The sequence below is a fragment of the Garra rufa genome, chromosome 7, assembly GCF_049309525.1.
Source record: "Garra rufa chromosome 7, GarRuf1.0, whole genome shotgun sequence".
In the NCBI taxonomy this organism is placed as follows: Eukaryota; Metazoa; Chordata; class Actinopteri; order Cypriniformes; family Cyprinidae; genus Garra; species Garra rufa.
Genome location: NC_133367.1, coordinates 5,862,546 through 5,883,571, shown reverse-complemented (window position 1 = coordinate 5,883,571; position 21,026 = coordinate 5,862,546). Strand labels below are relative to the sequence as shown.

At 43.1% G+C, this 21,026-nt stretch overlaps 3 protein-coding genes across 3 annotated transcripts in view; 2 read left to right on the top strand and 1 right to left on the bottom strand.

The window, feature by feature from the left end:
• Positions 1–8,009, top strand: part of LOC141338675 (NACHT, LRR and PYD domains-containing protein 3-like) — a 102,274-nt gene extending 94,265 nt beyond the window's left edge. Inside the window, exons 12-14 of the mRNA XM_073844281.1 lie at positions 6,850–7,023; positions 7,430–7,603; positions 7,793–8,009. Of these exons, the coding sequence (XP_073700382.1) occupies positions 6,850–7,023; positions 7,430–7,603; positions 7,793–7,958 (514 nt within the window). The 3' untranslated portion in view covers positions 7,959–8,009. The remainder of the gene's footprint in view (positions 1–6,849; positions 7,024–7,429; positions 7,604–7,792) is intronic.
• Positions 1–21,026, bottom strand: part of LOC141337866 (uncharacterized) — a 287,141-nt gene that overhangs the window by 202,194 nt on the left and 63,921 nt on the right. The gene's annotated exons all lie outside the window — the stretch shown is intronic.
• LOC141338689 (uncharacterized) overlaps positions 1–21,026 on the top strand; it is a 227,801-nt gene that overhangs the window by 179,372 nt on the left and 27,403 nt on the right.

Below are 21,026 nucleotides of genomic sequence, written 5' to 3'. Positions count from 1 at the left end.
AGGATGAGATGTCTGTCACAGCATCAGAGGGAGAGTCAGACGGTGACACATCTCTTCCCGTGGCGCGGCGCCCACCCTTGGTCGCTGCCCCCCTGGAGGTTGATGTCGAACTGTCGGCTATGCTTCTCCGGGCAGCCGGGGGGGATCGGTTTGAAGGTTCCTCAGGGGCCCGGCCGATCCTTCTAGGCTGGACGACTGGTTCCTGGGGGGGGCCCGGCGGCAGCGCCGCGCTCCCCCCCGGTCCCGTTCTGACCGGATGTGCATGAGGAGCTGACAAAATCTATGGCGCCCTATTCATTTGACGCGCTCTCCAGCTCCTCTCCCCTCGCCACTCTCCATGGCGGGGCAGCCAAGGGGTACGTGGCGGTCCCCCAGGTCGGGCGCGCCATCGCGGTGCACCTTTGCCCGCGGGCGCGGCCGCCTGGTGGGGCCCTCCGCGTCTCCCTTTTAGGGCATGTGAAATTCTTCCGCCCTCATCGGCTGGGCCTTTTCTGCGCCCCCCGACACGCTGCCCCGCACTGCAGGCCATGGCAACACTGCAAAAGTGCCAGGTGCAAGCACCTTAAGGCCTGCACGAGAGTGGTCCTGACCAGGGGGTACTTGAAGAACTCCGCGCCGCCACTGACTTCGCCCTTCGGGCTACTAGGTCGCGGCGTGTCCCCTTGGTCAGGTGATGTCCACCTGCGTGGTCCAGGAACGCCACCTATGGCTGACTCTGGCCCGGATGGCAGAGGCCGACAAAGTTCGCTTTCTCGACTCTCCCATTCCCCAGAGCGGCCTATTCGGCGACACCGTGAAGGGTTTTTGCTCAGCGGCGTCGAACGTATCGCCGGCCCCCAAAAGCCTGCGATCCTCCGCCCATCAGCATACCCCGTCGAGATGCCAGAGCAGTACGCCTCCCCGTCGTTCGGGCTGGGCATCTCCTCTGGCGCTCCAACGGTCCAGAGGCAGACGGAGGCCGTCCAACATATCCTGCCCCGCCGCGAAGTTACCATTCCGCCGCCTGGGCCCCCGCCTCCGCCTGCCCGTCGCCGAGGGCGTCCCCCCGCAGCTCCGTCCCCTGCTGAGCCACACGATCCAGGCTCGCAGCCGACGTCGAGCCGCCCGTGGGAGAGGGACGCCGCTCGCCTCTCAGGGTCCTGCGGCGGAAGACCCTCGCAGGCGAGCTTCGAAGCGTCCCTGATGCGAGCACCCCCGGAGGTGGAGAGAGCTACTCTGTCGGCACTCCCGCTGGAAGCGGGACTTAGCCGGTCATTTGAAATCACAGAAAGACCCAGCCTTCTCACCTCTGGGGCCCCGGCCCCGAGTTTCCTTCCTGAGCAGCACTTCCACTCCTCGGAACCAGACTCGGGACCGGATGTCGCCAGCGCGGGAACCAGGGAAGTAGGTAAGCACTGCTTAGTGCAGTTAGACACTTCTCCAGGACGTTTATCCTTCTGGGTTTTGTCTCCTTCCCTGTCTTTCCCCAGGCTGCCCCACCACGGTCACGCCGGTCAACGTTCCCTTGATACCACTACACTGGTTGATACGGACGGTACGGCCCGGCTCCAGGCGTCCGCCCAGACTCACAGGTACCCCTTACATTCTTTATTCAGAAGCAGGTGTGCCTCTGTTCTGCCTGCGGAGGTCGCGTTCCTACTGGCGAAGGACGCGATCCAGCCTGTCTCTCCAGCCGGGACGAGGTCGGGGTTTGATAAGTGTCCTGACTTCACGTGTCCAGTTAGAGTGGTGGGTTAACATCCGCCCTGGATGGAGCTCTGTTCCGATCCCTTCTTAGGCTGTCGGCACACATGCTCACGACGACGCACATACAAGTATGTTTCCGTCTCCAGGGCTGGGTTGCAGCCATCTGCCTGAAGGGCACCCGCTGTCGCGTCTCGATCTTCCCCGGCGCACACCCCTTCGGCGGTCTGCCCCGGGGATCGAGCGCTCAGCGCGAGGTGCGTCCATTTGGCTAGTCCCTCTCCTTCCTGCCTTCTTAGGCCATGGGAGCTCCCCTGTCCCCTCTTCGGCAGACAGGTATTCGCGTCTTCAACCGTCTCTTCGACTGGTGCTTTACCAGCCCACTCGTGAGTTCCGTTGTGCGAACATTGGGACCTGGTGCCTCGGCACCCCCGCCATCTGGTTCTTCAGGCCAACCGAGGAAATTCGTTTCCTCGGTCGGGAGCCCGACTCGGTCCTCAAGACAGCCCGCCTTACTACCAAGAGCGCGCAGTCAGTGCTGTAGTTCCTGAGTCAATCAGGCACAACACAGCGGTTCTCTCAAACTGAGGCTCCTGGGGCACATGACAGCTCTAGCCGCTAAGAGCCGCTAAGCTTGTTCATGTGAGACCGCTTCAGCACGATCGAGTCCCATGATGGGCATGGCATCTCGGCCCACTCCGGACTGGCGTTTTCCCGCAGTTTGGCCGACAAGCCAGCCCGTGGCTTACCGCGGGTTGGGTTGCCATGTACGACAGAGGCTTACAGCCTCTCCATCTGCTCCCAGGGAGTACGTGGCAGATTTTGCTACTTGCCATTCACTTGAAGCAGGTAAACTCAACCGTGCAGCCTATCGGCTCTCACGGCAGTCCACCACCTGCAGGATGGCGACTCCACCCCGTGACGCAGCTAGTTTGGAGCATATCGGTAGGCCAGCCACATCCGCTCGCCCCCGATTGCTCTCATTACCAGCTGCCTCTTTCAGAGTAGCGCTGGCACTCAGCTGACCTCCGGGGCCCAAGTACGCCCTTCCCCAGCGAGCCTCCTTGCACAGACTCTGTGCAAGTCCAGGGAGGACGAGGAGTAAGTCTGTTGGTTGCGCTACAAGAATGGCCCACCCAGGCTCAGGTCTAGTAACCGTTCCCTCGCGGCAGTCCCTCCCTGTAGGGCACGGGATGACACCCAGACCTCTCCGGCCTTCGCAGGCCGTGATACAATTATCACTCAGTACCGAGCTCCCTTGACTAGGCAGGCTCGCACTGAGATGAGGTCTATTTGCTGGCTTTCCACAGAGTTACACGGTTGCAGTATGCTTCCCTTCCTGCAGGAGAGTTGAGCGCAGACTGTCCCCTCACTCTAAGTATATGCCGCTGCTTCGCCACATATCACATGCAGTAGATGGAGCTAAGTAGGTAAGCATTCACTGGCCGTGAGGTTTCCCAGAGGTGCCCAGAACGCACCCCACACCCTCTTGGGGCCTTTCCGTCGCCTTCAGAGCCGCGGGACGCTCCAATTGAGCCACTGGCCTCAGTCGAGCTAGCATTCCTGTCATCAAGACAGCGCTCCTGACCGCCCTGGCTCCCGTTAAGAGGGCAGGAGACCTACAAGTTTTCTCTGTCAAGTAACGCCTCATACCCTCTGGGACCCCCCCGTCGCCCTTCGGGGCCGCGGGGTGCTCCTCAGGAGCCTCGGGCCTCAGTCGAGCTAGAATTTCTGTCAGTAAGACAGCACTCCTGACTGCCCCGGCTTCCTTTAAGAGGGTAAGTTACCGACAAGCTCAGGTTCCTCAGAGGTGCTTAGCACGCACCTCATACCTCGTGGGCCTCCCCGTCGCCTTTCAGGGCCGCGGGTCGCTCCGTTGGAGCCACGGGCCTCAGTCGAGCTAAAGTTCCTGTCATTAAGATAGCGCTCCTGACTGCCCTGGCTCCCATCAAGAGGGCCTACAAGCTTCTCTGCCAGCAAAGTGTGTCGAGAATTCGGGCCCGGCGTTCTCCACGTTACCGTCGAGACCCCGGCTCGGTGCCCAAGGTCCCCACCACGCCTTTCCGCGACCAGGTGGTAGACCTGCAAGCTCTGCTCTGGAGGAGGCAGACCCAGTCGTGCGATGTAGTGTCGTTAAATATGTGAGACTGAATCACTCGGCACTTCAGCCGCACCAGCAGCTTCATCTGCCTCGGGATTCGCAGAAAGGGAATGCTCCCCGAACTGAGGTTGGCTAAATGGTGGTAGATGCCCCTCCCTGTTATACCCAGGGACAGCCGTGATCCTTGGTTCATGGCACCTCACCAGCAGATGTAAAAATCGGAAGCTGCGGGCTGGGCGACACCCTACCTTCGCTTGGTTCTCCAACCTTGCGTAGAGGCCGTTCTCCCGTGTCCTAACTTAGGGACTCTCAGGCGAGCGGGAAGACCGGCTGGTGTCGGCTTGCTGCGCCATTCCCACGTGGATCCGTGCGCTATTTCCCAGTATGTTCCCTCCGGCGAACACTGGGTCCTCCTGCCCCGCAGTCAGGGCTAGGCGCGGAGTAGTCCTGCACTGTGATCCTGCCTGGGTTTCCTTCGCCCCGCAGGTTGTGGCTTAGTTTTTTATTATTCCAGCGGAGGAGACCGCTGTTTCCCTCGTATATCCCCAAAAAACTTTTTATGGATATATTGAATTATTCTTATTCCACATGTAAAATTTCATGTGCTCCGCCCCCCCAACCCATGCTTCAGTACAACTGGCATCCCTGGAGGGGCCCCCTTATTGGGCCCCAGGGCGTTGGGAAGGTTACGTTACACTTCGCCTGCCGGCACGTATACTTGTCAGCACGTGAAGCTGTTGCGTAACGCGGCGTCAGGGTCGTGGCCTTTTCCATGGGTTTGTTCCCAATGTAACGTCGAAGTGATTCGACTGAAAGGGGAACGTCTAGGTTACGAAGGTAACCCTCGTTCCCCGAAGGAGGGAACGGAGACGTTACATTCCCCTGCCACGCCCCTGGCGTCGCGCTGACGCCGGGCTCTCCCGGCTCTTCAGCAAAAGCCTGACTGAGTGGTGCGCGCAGCCATCTTATATACCCGTATGTACGGGGGCGTGGCCGGCGCGCACGTCCACTCGCCAATTTTCAATTGGCCTTTTTAATAAGGCTCAGAGGTGATCGGTCTCTCAGGCGAGATCCCAATGTAACGTCTCCGTTCCCTCCTTCGGGGAACGAGGGTTACCTTCGTAACCTAGACGTTTTGTCGCAAGTGAAAAACAATAAGAAGTTGTAAAAAGAGCCTCATATGGAGTCCATTCATTCACATTCGGAGATCCAACTCTCACATCTAATGAATGCTTCTGCTCTCATGCCCCTGGAATCATTATCCGCTGGGTTCAATATTGTTTAAATACCTCCACTGATTTGCTGTAATGGATTCTTGAATGACTGCTAGACGGTTAGCTACAAAGGTCTTAAACAGAGTATTCTTGTTCTCAATGTACTTCAGTACAGTAATGCTATCTCTCAAGATTTAAGCGTAACTCTTGTTACATAATTTTTGTCAATTTGGACTGCAAAAACAGCAGCAGTCAACTCCATCCTTGGTATTGTAATCTGTTTCAAAGGTGCCACCCTTGATTTGGCCATGAGAAAGGAAGAGTGTTTGTCAGCCTTGTCATTCTTTACCAAGATATAAGTCACAGTCAGCGTCAGCCAAGTGATGCAGCTGAGCCAGTTTTGTAGATCAAAAAACTTGCTGGTTTGATACATCGGGTTACTGTAAACTTAGAAAGTTGTTGCAAATCCAAGAGCCAGTTGCACCATTTTCGTTCTTGATCATATTCTATCTATTCATCCTGCACTTCTTGACTTTTACTGCCTTCTTATCAATGTGGAGTATACTTGGATGTCTCTGCGAACATTGTTGGCATATTTTTATACAGTCATTACTAAGATGACCCAATGTCTTACAGCATAAGTCTTTTGACTTTAAAAAGTCAATTAGTTCTTTGGAAGAGCACTTTACAAATTTACCACAAATTTACCAAACAAACATGGTTTCTCAAATACACTGGCAGTTACAACTGAGGTTCTTTTTGCAGGAGAGTCTGGTGCTTCCTTTCCAAGAGGATTAATGGCTGTGACAAAGCTGCTACATTTAAAAAAAAAAATTATATATATTTTTAAAAAGAGTTAAGCAATGAACCATTTTGTCAGAACCACTAGTAAATTGTTATTTTGTTTAGATTTGTAGTCTTTTCTTCAGAATCATGAGAGAATCCTGATCTCCATTTTATTTTAAAAAATTGTGATTTTCAATTTATCCAAAATCATGCAGCTATAATTTACATGTTTATTACTGCATATAATTCATTAAAATAGGAGTTTAATTTCATAAAGTACAAGTTCATATCAAAATTCACATGCATTTTGTGTTTTTCATTTGAATAAAATACTATTTTTCTCTACATATTTAATCATTGAGAATTTCTTTATAAAATCTTGTCTCGTTCCCGTGAACCCAGTCTAGTGGGATAAGTGTCTCGTCACACCCCTTATTTTGTTATTTTGAATAAGTCACAGGCACTTATGCATTGAAGGTTTATTTATTTCTAATTCCACAGTCTTTTTTTTTTTTTTAAGAATTATTTTTGGCAGTTTGCCTTAATTTTGACAGGACAGTTAGTTGACCGGAAGTGAAGTGGGAGAGAGGGTTAAGGCTAGATGGTATGCAAACGTGTCTACTGGGCATGCGCACATCAATATTAGTGTAATTTTTGTCACACTGTACAACAATAATTACTGTTTTTGCATTATTGTAAGGGTTGTGGTAGGTGCAAATGTTAATAAAACTAATATGTAGAAAATTTTATTTCATTGTTAGTTTCTAATCGGAAAGCTCCACGATCCTAAACTCCAACTCTGGGCACCCGAAGTGCTACAGCGCTGTATGTCGGTGTGCTGCCCATGAGGCTATAGGTGCTGACCATAATCTTGTTGTTTGACAGTTAATGATTAGTTAACATGCTTTGGTTTTGTTGGTTAGGGAAAAATAACTGAAATGAACATACCTAATCAGCTGAAATAAGTTCATCTTTTTTTCCTCTGTTTTAATTTGCTCATGAAAATTCTGTGACTTATTTTTTATGTTTTATTTTTTTCTGCTCTCCCTCATTCTGGCATTGCAGGTTAAGATACTGTGAAATGACCGATGAAGGATGTTCTGCTCTGACTTCAGCTCTGAAATCAAACCCATCACACCTGAGAGAACTGGACCTGAGCGGGAATGAACTAGGAGACTCTGGAGTGAAAAACCTCAGTGATCAACTGATGAACCCACAATTCAAGCTGGAGAAACTAGAGTTAGTATCATTATACTGTACAGCAGTTACAGTCAGATTAAAGTTTTCTGTTTATATTATTTTAAGACAACAAACTCAAGTCATTGCACACTCTAAATTAACTTAAAATATTTTATTAATTTGTTGGGTTGTCTTGCTTTAAAATTTTGAATGTACACCATTTAAGTGTTCATTTTTCATTTTTGTCTACATTAATCCCATATACTGATCTTAATTAATGAAATGCAATTTTTGAGTGAGGACAAAACCAAACTTGGATTGTAACTAGTATCCTCAAATACTCCTGTCTTGGTTTGTTTCACATCATTAAGATTCCATTATTTTTCTGGTTTATTAGTGACTATATAGCATTTGCTCGTGATGCATTATAGATCTGAGTCATTGTTCTTTCTCTTTCTGTCTTCAGTCTGCGTGGATGCAGTATTACAGAGGAACAGTGTCTCATCCTGACTTCAGCTCTGAAATCAAACCCATCACACCTGAGAGAACTGGACCTGAGTGAGAATCAAATCACAAACACAGGAGTGAATCACTTATGTGACGTACTGAAGGATTCACACTGTAAACTGGAGAGATTGAGGTCAGTAACATTCACATACAAGAATCAAAATGATGAAAATCACTTCAACAGTTTAAACCAAAACACTTCCTACTCAATATCTCATGATGAGTGGGTCCATGGGTTCACATTATATTTTTGTCAAACTCTTTACCTTAATTATTTGTTTGTAAGATCAGGTCTTCTCTTCCTTTGTTTGTCTCTTTCTAGTCTTTATGACTGTGGCATTACAGATGTTTCTTCTTTAACTCAGCCTTTGACAAACACAAAAGCACTGCAGTTTCTAAAAGAGCTTGATCTGAGATATAATATGATTGGAGACTCAAAGCAGCAGCTCATTGATGTGCTACGAGACTCAAACTGTAAACTGAGGTGAGTAAACTTCACTTTGTGATATTAAAGAGATCTTTAATTACCTCTGATATGTGGACAAATATTAACTTTCAAATATTTGTGAAAGGAGACGATCAAATGATCATCAAGCTTTATTTCAAAGGGTTTGTGTCAGAATGAAATGTAAAGTTGATCAAAATGTTGAACACAAAGGAGGAAAGAGAACAAAAGCAGACTGTCAGAGCTTTATCCAACAACAGCTGCTTTATTAATGCCATCAGTAATAGTGAATCATTCCAGTTTGAAATAGATTTGGTCAGATTGGTGGAAAACGCTGGTAAAATCAGTGCAGATTCCAGCTTCAGCTCACAGCCGTCCAGCATCACATGATCAATGTCTCTGTCTCTTGTGTGTTTTTACTTTAACTTTGAATAGTAACTAATTTGCAATTTGTCCCTCTCTTTTTTCTCCTTACAGTGTAGGTGGAGCTCCTGTGTCAAGCCTCTTTCATAGAAGTCTCTGATAGAATTGCATCAGCAAAAGATGATAAAAGCTGTCTATCATAGTTTTTCGATCATGATGAAAGCAGCAGTAAACATCAGGTGAGGATCCACAGAAGAGCTTCACTACTGTGTCTGATGAGAAAGAAATGTGTGATAAATGTGTGAATGTGATCCATACAGGTGAAGAGACTCAGACTTTACAATCAAATAATGCAGCATTTGATACTGAATGAATCATGTTGATTTAGTATTCAAGTGATCATTTTGCTGTATTTGAAGGTTAAACAGGAGGACGCTCAGATGAGTCTGTATGACTCCTCAGTTTAATAATATTTGCATTAAACTCATCCGTAATGGTTCAAATGTTTCTGATCATAAATGTGATTGTCAAGTGCAGCACTTAAAGTTTACAGTGTGAAATTTCCATCTTACATTTGTTATCTCATATTTTATACACATTGTTATTCTATTTGATGTCATATTAACTTATTTATGTGTGTCTGTTGCTAATGTACAGATATCTATTGTCTTTGTTCTGTGGATGGAGTCTCCAGCCTCTCCCTCATGTCGTTTCAAACATCTATGATGATATTTTGAAAAATATCTGTCTTTGATTGGTTGCCAACATTCTTGAAATAAATATTTTATGTTCTACAGACAAGTGAAAGAAAGCAGTAAACATACAAGTTGATTTGCACTTACAACTTTTGAATGTAATCTTTAGAATGTAAAATTAAATTATATTATCTAAATGATATCAGTCTAAGCATCAGAGTTTTACTTATTTAAAAAATCTCTTTAACCTTGTAAGACTAAATCAATGTTTTTGAAAAGTATTTGATAATTATTTTGTGACTTGCTGAGGGTTTAAAGAGTTGTGGTACTGACAGTATTAGATGGAACCATAAATGACAAAACTATCAAACAAAAGATAATTTCACTTTAAATACTTTGAATTAATAGAATTACCTACAAATACCTGGAAATTGTAAATAAAGTCACTGAAGAAGGAGGCTTCAGCACCTGATCTTTATGAGGATTCATAATAAAAATACAGAAAAAAAAATCACCAAATGTATAGTAGAAAAATAAACACAAAAAAACCCCAAATATAAATATCAGAAATTATCCTGTAAATCAGAAAAATCTGCTGCAGATTTGTCAGTGAATTCACTTCTTGTGGAAATACTTCACTGATTTTAAACAAGATTAACTGCTGTATATTTAGCTCTGGTTATATTTATAACAGTAATTCATGAATGAAAACACTTCAAAACCAACAGCTTTTATGAATTCAGTATGTTTATACACACATGCGATAGTAAATGTAAGCAGCTTCAAATAACATTTGTTTTAAGTTTATTATACTAAATCTTGTGTATTACCATTTAAATAAATTCTAATGCATACAGGTGAAACAAATGAAATGTAGCATTAATATAAACATACAAGTACACATGAGAGATATCGAATAACATTTCAGCCATAGCACAGAGTCAGCTCTTTTGAGGGTTTCTAATGATATTTTACAGGGTTTGATTAAATACAGAATTTATTACAAAGCTATATGTTTTAAAAGAGTATGTTTCTGATTGAATCAGTCGTCATCAATCTAACAGGTCTCTGCATTCAAATAATCAATTGCACTTTGTAGTTCCTCTGTCTTACTTAAAGCAAAGGTGATCGGCTTTTTTCTGTTGCAGCTCCAAGGCTCTGGAATGACCTTCCTCTGTCTGTAAAATCATCTCTATTAGTGTTAGGTGGAGACTTTGAGTTTACAGTTGAACACTGTGAACTTTGTTTTCTTACTGATCATGCCCAGTGGAGAAGCATATACCCATAAGGAAGTTGTGGGTTTGTGATTAATGTTTATTTATTTATTTTATTTTTTTGGTAACACTTAGATCAGGGAACACATTAATCATTAAGAGTTTTCCCTTAATAAACTCCCAATTTGCTGCTTACTGATAGTAAGGTAGTTGTTTGTAGTTTGCAGTAGTTATGTTTGGGTATATATTAAGGTTAAATGATGTAGAATATGGCCATGCAGAATAAGGCATTAATACGAGCTTTATAAGTACTAATAAACAGCAAATATTCTAGTAATATGCATGCTAATAAGCAACTGGTGAATAGTGTACTTCCCTGATCTAAAGTGTTCCTTCCTTTTTTGTAAAAATGTTCATGGTACTTAACTACAATCTATGACCAGCAACTGAGTGTTTCTGATTAAACTGAGCTCAACAGACTTCATTAACAAAGGTAGTACTGTAAGTTTGCCCTGTTTATGTTGCTCTGTAAATGTTAAATAGTTCTCTATAGTAAGCGATAAGGATGACAAAACACACATTTCTGAAGCAGGGAAGCTTTCAGTACAAATGTATTAAAATGGGTTTCGTTGCTATAACTTTTCTACACGTTCACTTTACTGACAAGAGATGATGTGTGACTGTTACGGCAGCTGGTTTCAAGTCTGATAAATGTTTCAGATTAATTTATATGAAACGATAAGTAATATTAAATTTGTTGAGTGTCATCTCTGTGCTGCTGCTGGTTACTTTGTACAGTCCAGAGTCTGGGTTTCTGTGAGTCTGTGCTCATGCGCCATTGTCAGTGTGTTGAGGTTTTGTGTCTTGATTTTTGTTCATGGTTTTGCTTCTATTTTTAAGTCTCTTGATCCTTGTCCAGTTTGAGATCATTTGTTTCCTGTTTGAGTCTTTATCTATAAACATGGCTTTCCTTTTTCTGAAAGAGACTCCAAATTATTTCATATCAGTGTACATATACAGTATAATTTAATATTATCAGGTGTGTTTTCGGGTGAAAGGCCAAAACCATAAAAAAAAAAACAGTTTTTCTTGTTATATTGGATGATTTGCCCAATCCATCTCCATCACCTTCTTATGATGATGGTATCCATACTTTCTTAATTACACCACGAATAGTTGTTGGTTAGAGATGGTTTTGGACCAGAAGATCTACAGGATTCTGGAGGTTCATCGTGTGGAAAGTTGTTAGTTAGGTAAGGTGGTTCTGTCATTCTCTAACATTCAGAGCTGTAAAGTAAGGTGGAAAGGACACATCTCTGATACAGTAATTTTAGTGTTGGACCTCCACATATTGTTCAGTGTTATAAAGCTGTTGCTGGCCTTGCTAATACGCCTCTCTATGTCATTGTCTGCTCTTCCATCATGTCTAATGATGGTCCCCAGGTTTACGAACTCCTCATTTGTACAGATGTCTACTTGTGCTTTAATTAGTGAGGGCTTTGGGGTATTCAGTGTAATCATCTCTGTTTTCTGTTTGTTGATCATCGAGTCTAGTTGTTGTTCATAGGCACTGAGTCGAGATGTCTTCTCTGGATACTGCCCTACTTAAACAGACAGTCAACTGGCACAGCTTTCCTCACAATGGAGGGGCTCAGACTCAGATGTTAACAAAATAACCTTATAATATTCATACACTAGACAGTTAAGTATCTAGTGCATAGTATGCATGCATAATGTGTAGCATGCAATTTGGGATTTCATTTGGATTTAAATTAAATCCAAATGCTGGCCATTCAGCTTTATTAATTAATCAAAATGAAAGTGTCAGATGGTCAAACAAATGAACTACTGCAAGTAAGTTTGTTACTTCCATGACTACTGTTATTTGGGGGAACTATGAAAGGATTTAATTTCATATATAGTTCCTGTTTTCAGCTCATTCATTGTGTTCATTCATGTCTTCAGATCAGCTGTAAACTGCCACGTAAAACTCATTTTATGGCTGTCAGCTGAGACAAACTTCATCATATAGGCTATCTCTCAACAGCACTTCATTCTAGTCTGATAAACCATGTTATGGCTGATAACATTTTTTTTTCTGAATTTGTGCATTCCTATTTAATAAACATCATTGTAGACAACAGTCCTGGAACAGGGAAAATAATAAAGCAATGTTTAAATGCATTAGGTAGAATAACCAGGCTCCAGTTCAACAGGTGGCAGTAACTATTCAGCTTGTTCGAAACTATCCAGTAAAACCCACGAAGAACACAAAAACGAAAGTAACTGGCTGCTCGAAACCGCATACTCAAGGATTAGGTACTTAATTTCAGTAAGTACTTACTTAACGAGCGTTAAAAGAGTACGTACTCTACAGCCAAATCTCGTTGAGTATGGACAAAGAGTATAGAATACCAAGAGGCGAAACTCTGTTGCTGTTTTGGTAACAGCCACTAGGTGGCGCATCGGTAGCGCGGCCGCCATTCTGGAGTGAAAATTCTAACTGGACAACAGCACAGAAGCAGACAGAATGACAACGAAATAGAAGTCAAAGTGGAAATAAAAGAACGCGATGACTGCAGGGAGGTAGTGTGTGACCTTAAAAAGTGCAAAAAGTCACTCTACACTGTTAGATTTATTTTACGGATCAGAAATCATCATATCTTACGCACCCAAAATTTTCACAGTCAATTCAGAAGTGCAATAGACAATTTCTCAAATTCTCAAATTATGTTATGGCATTTTTGGCGTTTGCGTATACTACTCCAGAAGCGCGTGCACATGTGACGTGACTGATGCCAAACTCGTGCTCATGACAGATGGATGTGGCTGTGTATCAAAGGTAAAAAATGATATAAATACTGTTCAGTTTCTCGCAAAAACCGATCGTTTCGTGTCTTAAGACATCAATGTATCGTCACGAGCCTCAGAGTGTAATTTGGATTTGTCTGTGCATGTTTTTGTTTACTTTTAAAGGTTTGGTGCCCATCCACGTCTATGATAAGGCTGGAAGACTGCACCGGTTTTCATTAAAAATCTTCGTTTGTGTTTTTCTGAGGAAAACAGGTCACCTTCATCTTGGATGCCCTGGGGGTAAGCAGATAAACATCAAATTTTCATTTTTGGGTGAACTATCCCTTTAAGTGGCTTTTTATCCAATACAAATGCTCCTGAATTTATCAACAGTACTAATAGACAAATGAAATAGATAACTCATGTTTAGTTAAGTTACTATATGTATGTGTTTATTTACATTACATTAATCTAAAGCAGTGTTGACAACAGTGAATTCTACATAAACTCACATAACGTCCATCACTCATTTAGATATCTGTTTGGTGTTGTGATGTGCTCATTTAATTCTCTCAGAACATGTTCCTTTCAGTTGTTAAACATTTAGTAATCATCTTTAAGATGCTATGGTCGCTATACGTAATAAAACGTGTTTTTCACAGCGAAATCACAAATATACTTTAAAGTTACACGTCTTGACACCTTATGCAAATCAGCAGTTTACGATACAGTAGCTCAACAAATACGATTTTAAGACAGGGAACCGTGTTTTGGTTTGTAATACATTTGTAAACACTCTCGTTGCGGTTCCCAATCACGTTCGATGATGACATTTTGGCCTCCTGTGGCCTCCTGGGATTGAAAAGTGTGCATCAGATGAACACTTCAGAATCTGGGCTGAAGCAGTAGGACATCCGGGGATTTCTCACCTACTCTTTTATGAATAATGAGGTTTCGAACGTACTTCTTTCTTCACGTACTCATTTTCCCTACTATATAGTAGATAAGTAGGCATATTCGAACGCACTTTAAGTATACGTTCGTCCAAATCTTGTGAGAATCAGTGCACTCGCCTACTAATTCTCGCCTACTCTTTTATGAATACTGAACATTCAAACATACTTATTCACTCGCCTACTGCTTTTTGCCTACTATATAGTAAGTATGCGGTTTCGAACGCAGCGACAGAGTTTCTCATTGCTTCATACTGTGGTCCTGTACGAAATGGCACCCTGAAAGACTGTTGAGCATGACACATAATTCTTTTTAAACACATTTCTAAAATATCTATTACTGCATTCATCTTTAATAATATTATTATCGCCAATAAATATCATATCACAAGTAATGAATTGTTGGTTGGTATTAATAAAATGTGCAGCATTAAAGTAATAATGAAACAACTTTACTTGGAATTGCATCAAAAGTAACAGCATAGTGTACAGCAGTCAACATTTAAATTGGATCAAAAAGGGCAATCAAAGTCATCCTATAACAAGAACAGGTATTGTTTTGGTTTTGATCCACAAACTGTACATATGATGGACACTTTGCACCCTACCATATCCCAGAATCACTTGCGCACAGATGACGATGGAATTTATGTTCAAAGAACATGGAGGATGAGAATTATGTTAGGGAAGTCACATTGAAATGTAAGTATTGTGTTTTCATTTAATCAAATAACTAGCAAAAAAGGTGTTAAAAGACATTTTTTTTAAACAAAGCCCACAAACAATAAGACAACCACTATATAAGGCAACTGTCTTTTCTTTTGTTGTGTTTTTGTAGTGCTTTCATGAAAGACATGTCTACAAATGTTTTAGCCAAACTTTAGCACATCAGTATTTTGTATGCATGTCCTGCGGTCTCATATTTTTGAATGTTAAGATTGCAAACCTTTCTTTATATTAGAAGTGTTTTCATTTTCCCTTTTTTTAGGACTATCGTTGAGAAAAAGAGAAAAAATAAGCAAGTCAATAGATACATTTTTGCTGAAATTCATTGTGCTATTGTTGTTAACAGGCATGGTTTGTTTTCTCTTCCTTAGGTTTTCAAGTGTCCTGGGACAGATGAGGGAGTGAGCTGTTGGAGCTCCTCCGGGAGGACATCAAACACCAGAGAGAGATACATTGAATGGTTAACAAATAAATTATTAGCCATTCTCTATTAGACAAGAAAAAAAACATTGAACAAATGGGTAGCTTTTTTAAATGTCACATTGTCAATGAAGCAACCTAGTTTCTGTAGCTAATTTTTGTGATATACATTTAAAATGAAATGAATAATTTCTGTACGTTTTGTATTGCTAGTCACGTGTAAATAAAGAATTATGTATATTGTAAATTTTTTTTTTAAATGCAGCTTATATTTTTTTTACAAAACATTCTTCTACACGTTTATTCTTTGTGCTAACACACACATATATATATATATTTAATCTAGATTAATCTAGATTAAAATGGCTAATTTGAAGGCATTCAGAATATGCGTGCTACCCAAATAATGACTAAAAGTAAGTCTTTGAGAACGGGTATCTCAAGCCAGGTGGCGCATTAGATCAGGCGCTCATCTCCTGTTTTCCAAAATGCATTACAAACTGCTTGACAATTGCATTTACAACACAATTAACTATACAAACTTGTGTAACCAAGTACTTCTGCGCAAAAGGCTGTACGACGTGCGCGTTCCCGTAATATACACAGGCGCGCGGGTATGGATAGCCTATCTGCGTGCATAGTCTTCCAATTAACTGCGTTGCTTTTGGGAGCGTCAATTCAGTTGTTGCACATAGTTTAATGTCTTTATTTCGGGATTATCAAAGTAAATTATATCTCAAACTAGAGATTTTACTGGGGCACAGCAGAATTTCACTGGGGCACGTGCCCCAGTAAAATGGGTCAAGCAACGCACGCACCTGCCCTGAAGCGGCTTCATAGCTGCATCCATCACGTCTCATTTGATGTGGTAATTTCACAGAAGTTGAAGACTAGTTCTCGCCCCCTACAGTGCAATTCGACTAGATATACGTCATCCGCGCTAAAATATCAAGGTGAAAGTCACCATATCTTGCGTAGTTTAGACCCAGCTCCCAACTGAACTTTGAGAATAGATTAACGGCGATATTGTTTTTATCGCGCGATATGAGTCTCACGTTAACGCAGCACGTTAACGCCGATAACGGCCCACCACTAATATATATATATATATATATATATATATATATATATATATATATATATATATATATAATTGTTTTTTTACACATTAAAACGAATTGTTCTATACATTCCTGAAAATTACAGCTATTTACAACATATCTTAGGTTTAACATCAGACAAACAAAATCAATTTCAAGCCCAGCTCTGCCTCTATGTGTTCTGGGGTCTTCGGGAGGTGAATCTCTTGGTGGTGAATATACTTGAGGTATTGAGAGTAAAAGTAAAGATATTCAGTATTGTTCTGAAATATAATTTGTTTGGATGGTTTTGCATTAATATTAGATTAGATTAGATTAGATTAGATTCAACTTTATTGTCATTACACATGTACAAGTACAAGGCAACGAAATGCAGTTTAGGTCTAACTAGGAGTGCAATAAGCAGCAAGTGCAGGATAAAGGTATAATTTATAAGTGCACTTATAGGAGATATGTACAGGGGAAGCTATGGATAATATTTACAGATGAAGAACTGTGAATATAATTTACAGATGATAATTAACTACAATTAGAATGTATAAATAGATGAACACAATATACAGGTTGCTATTAACTATAATGTAAATTGCAGGTAGATTTGAACATAATATACAGGTTGCTGTGTACTAAAGCAGAATTTACAAATAGACATGTGTAGATATAAATTTATCACAGATTTACAACATGTATATGTGCAAAGGAAATATGCATTTACAAATGGGTATGTACAGTGTAGTGCAATTAATATTAAGTAGTGCAATGGAAGTGGGGAGAGTGTAGGGTGTGTGAGGTGGGGGCAGAGTTCAGTAAGGAGACAGCTCTGGGAAAGAAGCTGTTCCTCAGTCTGCTAGTTCTTGTCCTGTGGCATCTGAAACGCCTGCCGGAAGGCAGGAGAGAAAACAGTTTGTGGGTGGGGTGAGAGGAATCCTTAAGAATACTGCGTGCTCGACGCAGACAGTGCTTCTTCTGGATGTCCTCAATGGATGGAAGTGGAGTCCTTATGATGCGTTGGGCAGTTTTCACTACCCGCTGCAGTGCCTTATGCTCCGCAACAGAGCAGCTTCTGTACCAGACTGTGACACAGTTCGTAAGAATGCTTTCTATCGTGCAGCGATAGAAGTTCACTAGGATAGCTGGTTCTTCTTAAGTGTTCTCAAGAAGAACAGGCGCTGGTGAGCCTTCTTGACCAGGCTGGAGGTGTTGGTGGTCCAGGATAGGTCCTCCGAAATGTGGGTCCCCAGGAACTTAAAAGATGAAACAGGCTCAACAGCCATCCCATTGATGTGGATGGGTTCGTGTGAACCTCTTATTCCCTTCCTGAAGTCCACAATGAGCACCTTGGTCTTGGTGGTGTTGAGGAGCAGATTATTGTCTGTGCACCACTTGGCAAGGTACTGAATCTCCTCCCTGTAGGCAGTCTCATCATTGTTGCTGATGAGACCGATCACCGTAGTGTCGTCTGCAAACTTGATGATGGTGTTAGATCCATACACAGGCCAGCAGTCGTGGGTGAAGAGGGAGTAGAGGAAGGGGCTCAGCACGCAGCTCTGTGGTACTCCAGTGTTAAGCGTGAGAGTAGTGGAGGAGATGTGGCCTGACCTAACATGCTGAGGTCTGTTGGTCAGAAAGTCCATAATCCAGTTACACAGTGAAGTGTTAATTTCCAGGTCTCTAAGTTTAGTGATTAACTTAGAGGGTCTGACAGTGTTGAATGCTGAGCTGAAATCAACAAACAGCATTCGTGCATAAGTGTTTGTATTGTCCAGGTGTGTGAGTACAGAGTGCAGCGCTATGGAGACTGCATCATCTGTGCTCCTATTGCCACGGTAGGCAAACTGGTGTGGGTCCAGTGAGGACTGGAGAGAATCCTTGAGGTGAGAGAGGACCAGCCACTCGAAGCACTTCATAATGATGGGTGTGAGTACTACAGGGCGGTAGTCGTTCAGGCATGTTGGGTTGGAGTGTTTTGGCACTGGCACAATGGAGGTGGATTTAAGACATGTGGGTACAGTTGCTTGGGCAAGGGACATGTTAAAAATGTCTGTGAATACCCCAGCGAGCTGCTCTGCACATGCCCTCAGTACGCGGCCAGGAATACCGTCTGGTCCAGCAGCCTTGCGCGCGTTCATCCGGCTCAGTGCGGTGTGTACATCAGATGAGGTTAGTGTGATGGGTGAGTGGTCGTTTGAGGGAACGATCTTGGTGGCAGTGTCTGTATTGTCTCTCTCAAAGCGAGCATAAAAGTCATTAAGCTCATCCAGGAAGAAGACGTTAGTGGCTGTGGGGGTGGAGTGGCTGGGTCTGTAATCGCTGATGGCCTGAATACCCTGCCACATGCGTCGAGGGTCAGAGTTAGAAAAGTGCTCCTCTAGCTTAAGTTTGTAGCAGTGCTTGGCCTTTTTGATGCCCCTCTTCAGATTAGCCCTGGAAGTGCTGTAGGCATGTGCATCACCTGATCTGAAGGCAGTGTTGCGTGCTTTCAGCAGGAGACGCACCTCCTTGTTCATCCATGGCTTCTGATTTGGGTATGTGGTGATCTGTTTCTGGGTTGTAACACTGTCTATGGTAGTATTAATGTAATCCAGAACAGAGGAAGTGTATCTGTCAATGTCCGTGTGAGAGCCACAGGTGGCCTGAGAAGCAAACATACTCCAGTCCGTGTGTAGAAACCTGTCCTGGAATGTGAAGTCTACCCCCGCTGGCCACACTTTGATGGTCTTCACTGATGGCTTCACACGGTTGATGAGGGGTGAGTATTTGGGGGTGAGGAACAAAGAAAGGTGGTCTGATTATCCCAAGTGGGGGAGGGGGGTCGCAGTATAGGCTTCAGCCATGTTTGTGTATACATGGTCTAAAGTTTTGTTTCCTCTGGTGTAGCAGAAAATGTTTTGGTGAAATTTGGGGAGTACTGTCTTTAAGTTTGAGTGATTAAAATCCCCTGCAACAATAAATGCAGCCTCTGGGTGAGCAGTTTGTTGTTTGCTAATGGCCGCATGAAGTTCGTTCATAGCAAGCTTGGCATCAGCATCGGGAGGAATGTAAGCAGCAGTTATTATGGTGGAGGTGAATTCCCGCGGCAGATAAAACGCTCTACACTTAACCATGAGAAACTCTAGGCTAGCTGGGCAATGTCTCCCAATAATAACAGAGTTCGTGCACCAAGCTTTGTTAACATAAATTCTGTCTGCCCGGAATGTTTGGTGCTCAGTTAGAGCAATAGCACTGTCCGATACATCACTGTTTAGCCATGTTTCAGTGAAGATCATGACATTACAGTTCCAAAGTTTCTTGCTGTGGTTGATGCGGAGTCGAATCTCATCCATTTTGCTCACCAGCGACCGTACATTAGCGAGGAAAATGCTGGGTAAAGAGAGCCGGTGTGGTGTTAGCTTTAGCTTAGCTCTTAGTCCTCCGCGCTTCCCCCGTCTTTGTTTACGGTCGCGTCACCGCCTACGAGCACTTCCGCCCGGCCGGGTAGAGTGCGCAGCCTCTGGAGTTTTGGATGAGTTGAAGATTGCTGATAAAACTGTCGGGAATGTACAAACCAATATCCAAAAGCTCCTGTCGGGTGTACGATGTAAAGGCACTACTGTTCGGTATGAACAGACCTGAGATGAGCAGGTAAAATACTGCAAATTTGCGGAAACTGGAGAGACACTGAGCCTCGCGATGTGTACGCACCGCCATCTTGGTCTAACTGCTGCACCTATGTGTTCGTAACTATATCAAAGGCAGCACCCGAATGATTTAGACTGGCTTATAGGGCACTGTTCAGCTGTGATAGCTGCCGCTGAACACTTAGCTGTACAGTGCTCTATTTGTTTCACAGTTTTATTTTTATGCTTAACTGCCTAAAAAAATCTATTTTTAATTTTTCATTTGTATCATTACATTATTCAAATAAGTTCCAAGCCAAAAAAAAAGTTGTAATCAAGCAATTAAGGACGCAGCAAACCAGTGTAACTTATCTGGCCTCATCTAATCACCGTCTCCTCCATTATGACATAAAACATAAAAACAAAAATAAGCAATTCTCACTCCAGCTGTCCTGGGAGGATCGCAGCTCACCTCTCACACCGTTGCTATGCAACAAAAAAGCTATTTGGGAACCCCTGGTGGCGCAATTATGAAAAATTGTGGAGCAATTGTGAAAAAGGCGGAGCGTCCAGAGGGTTCTTCGTGCACTTTACTTTGGGACACAGCAATCGAGTTGTTCATTAGATTTGATCCATTTTATGTCCTAGAAAACATTTTTATAGATACTACTTAAGCCTACTAATTTTAACGCTCACAGACTTTGTTTTTGTATATTTAATCCAATCCATTTGATATGAGATATGGGAATTATTGCTGACAAGCTACACACCTAAAGGACAGAAAAATAGGTGTTTCAAATACTTAAAAATTCTCTTCATAGTGGACAAGACTGCAAGTAAGTTTTCCAAAAGCGGTGATTGAAAGCGAATGTGTTTCTTAAGGTTTTCCGTATTTTCACTGCTGCTGTTGAAAAAAACGGCATATGCTGGTTAGGTAGGTTTTGATGCTGGGATGCTGGTTTAAGCTGCTCCTTTGCTGGTTTAAGATGGTCCTTAGCTGGTTTATGCTGGTCCTTTGCGGGTTTTTGCTGGTCCTTGACCAGCAACATGACCAGCTAAGGGCCAGCATTAACCAGCAAAGGACCAGCTAAAGACCAGCATAAACCAGCATCCCAGCATCAAAACCTACCTAATAGGAATATGCTGTTTTTCAACATTATGCTGTTGTTTTGTGATGCCAAGTTCATAGTATTTTTTAACCAGCCATTTCTCATTAAAACAATTTGGTTATTATTCACAGAAATGCAATTG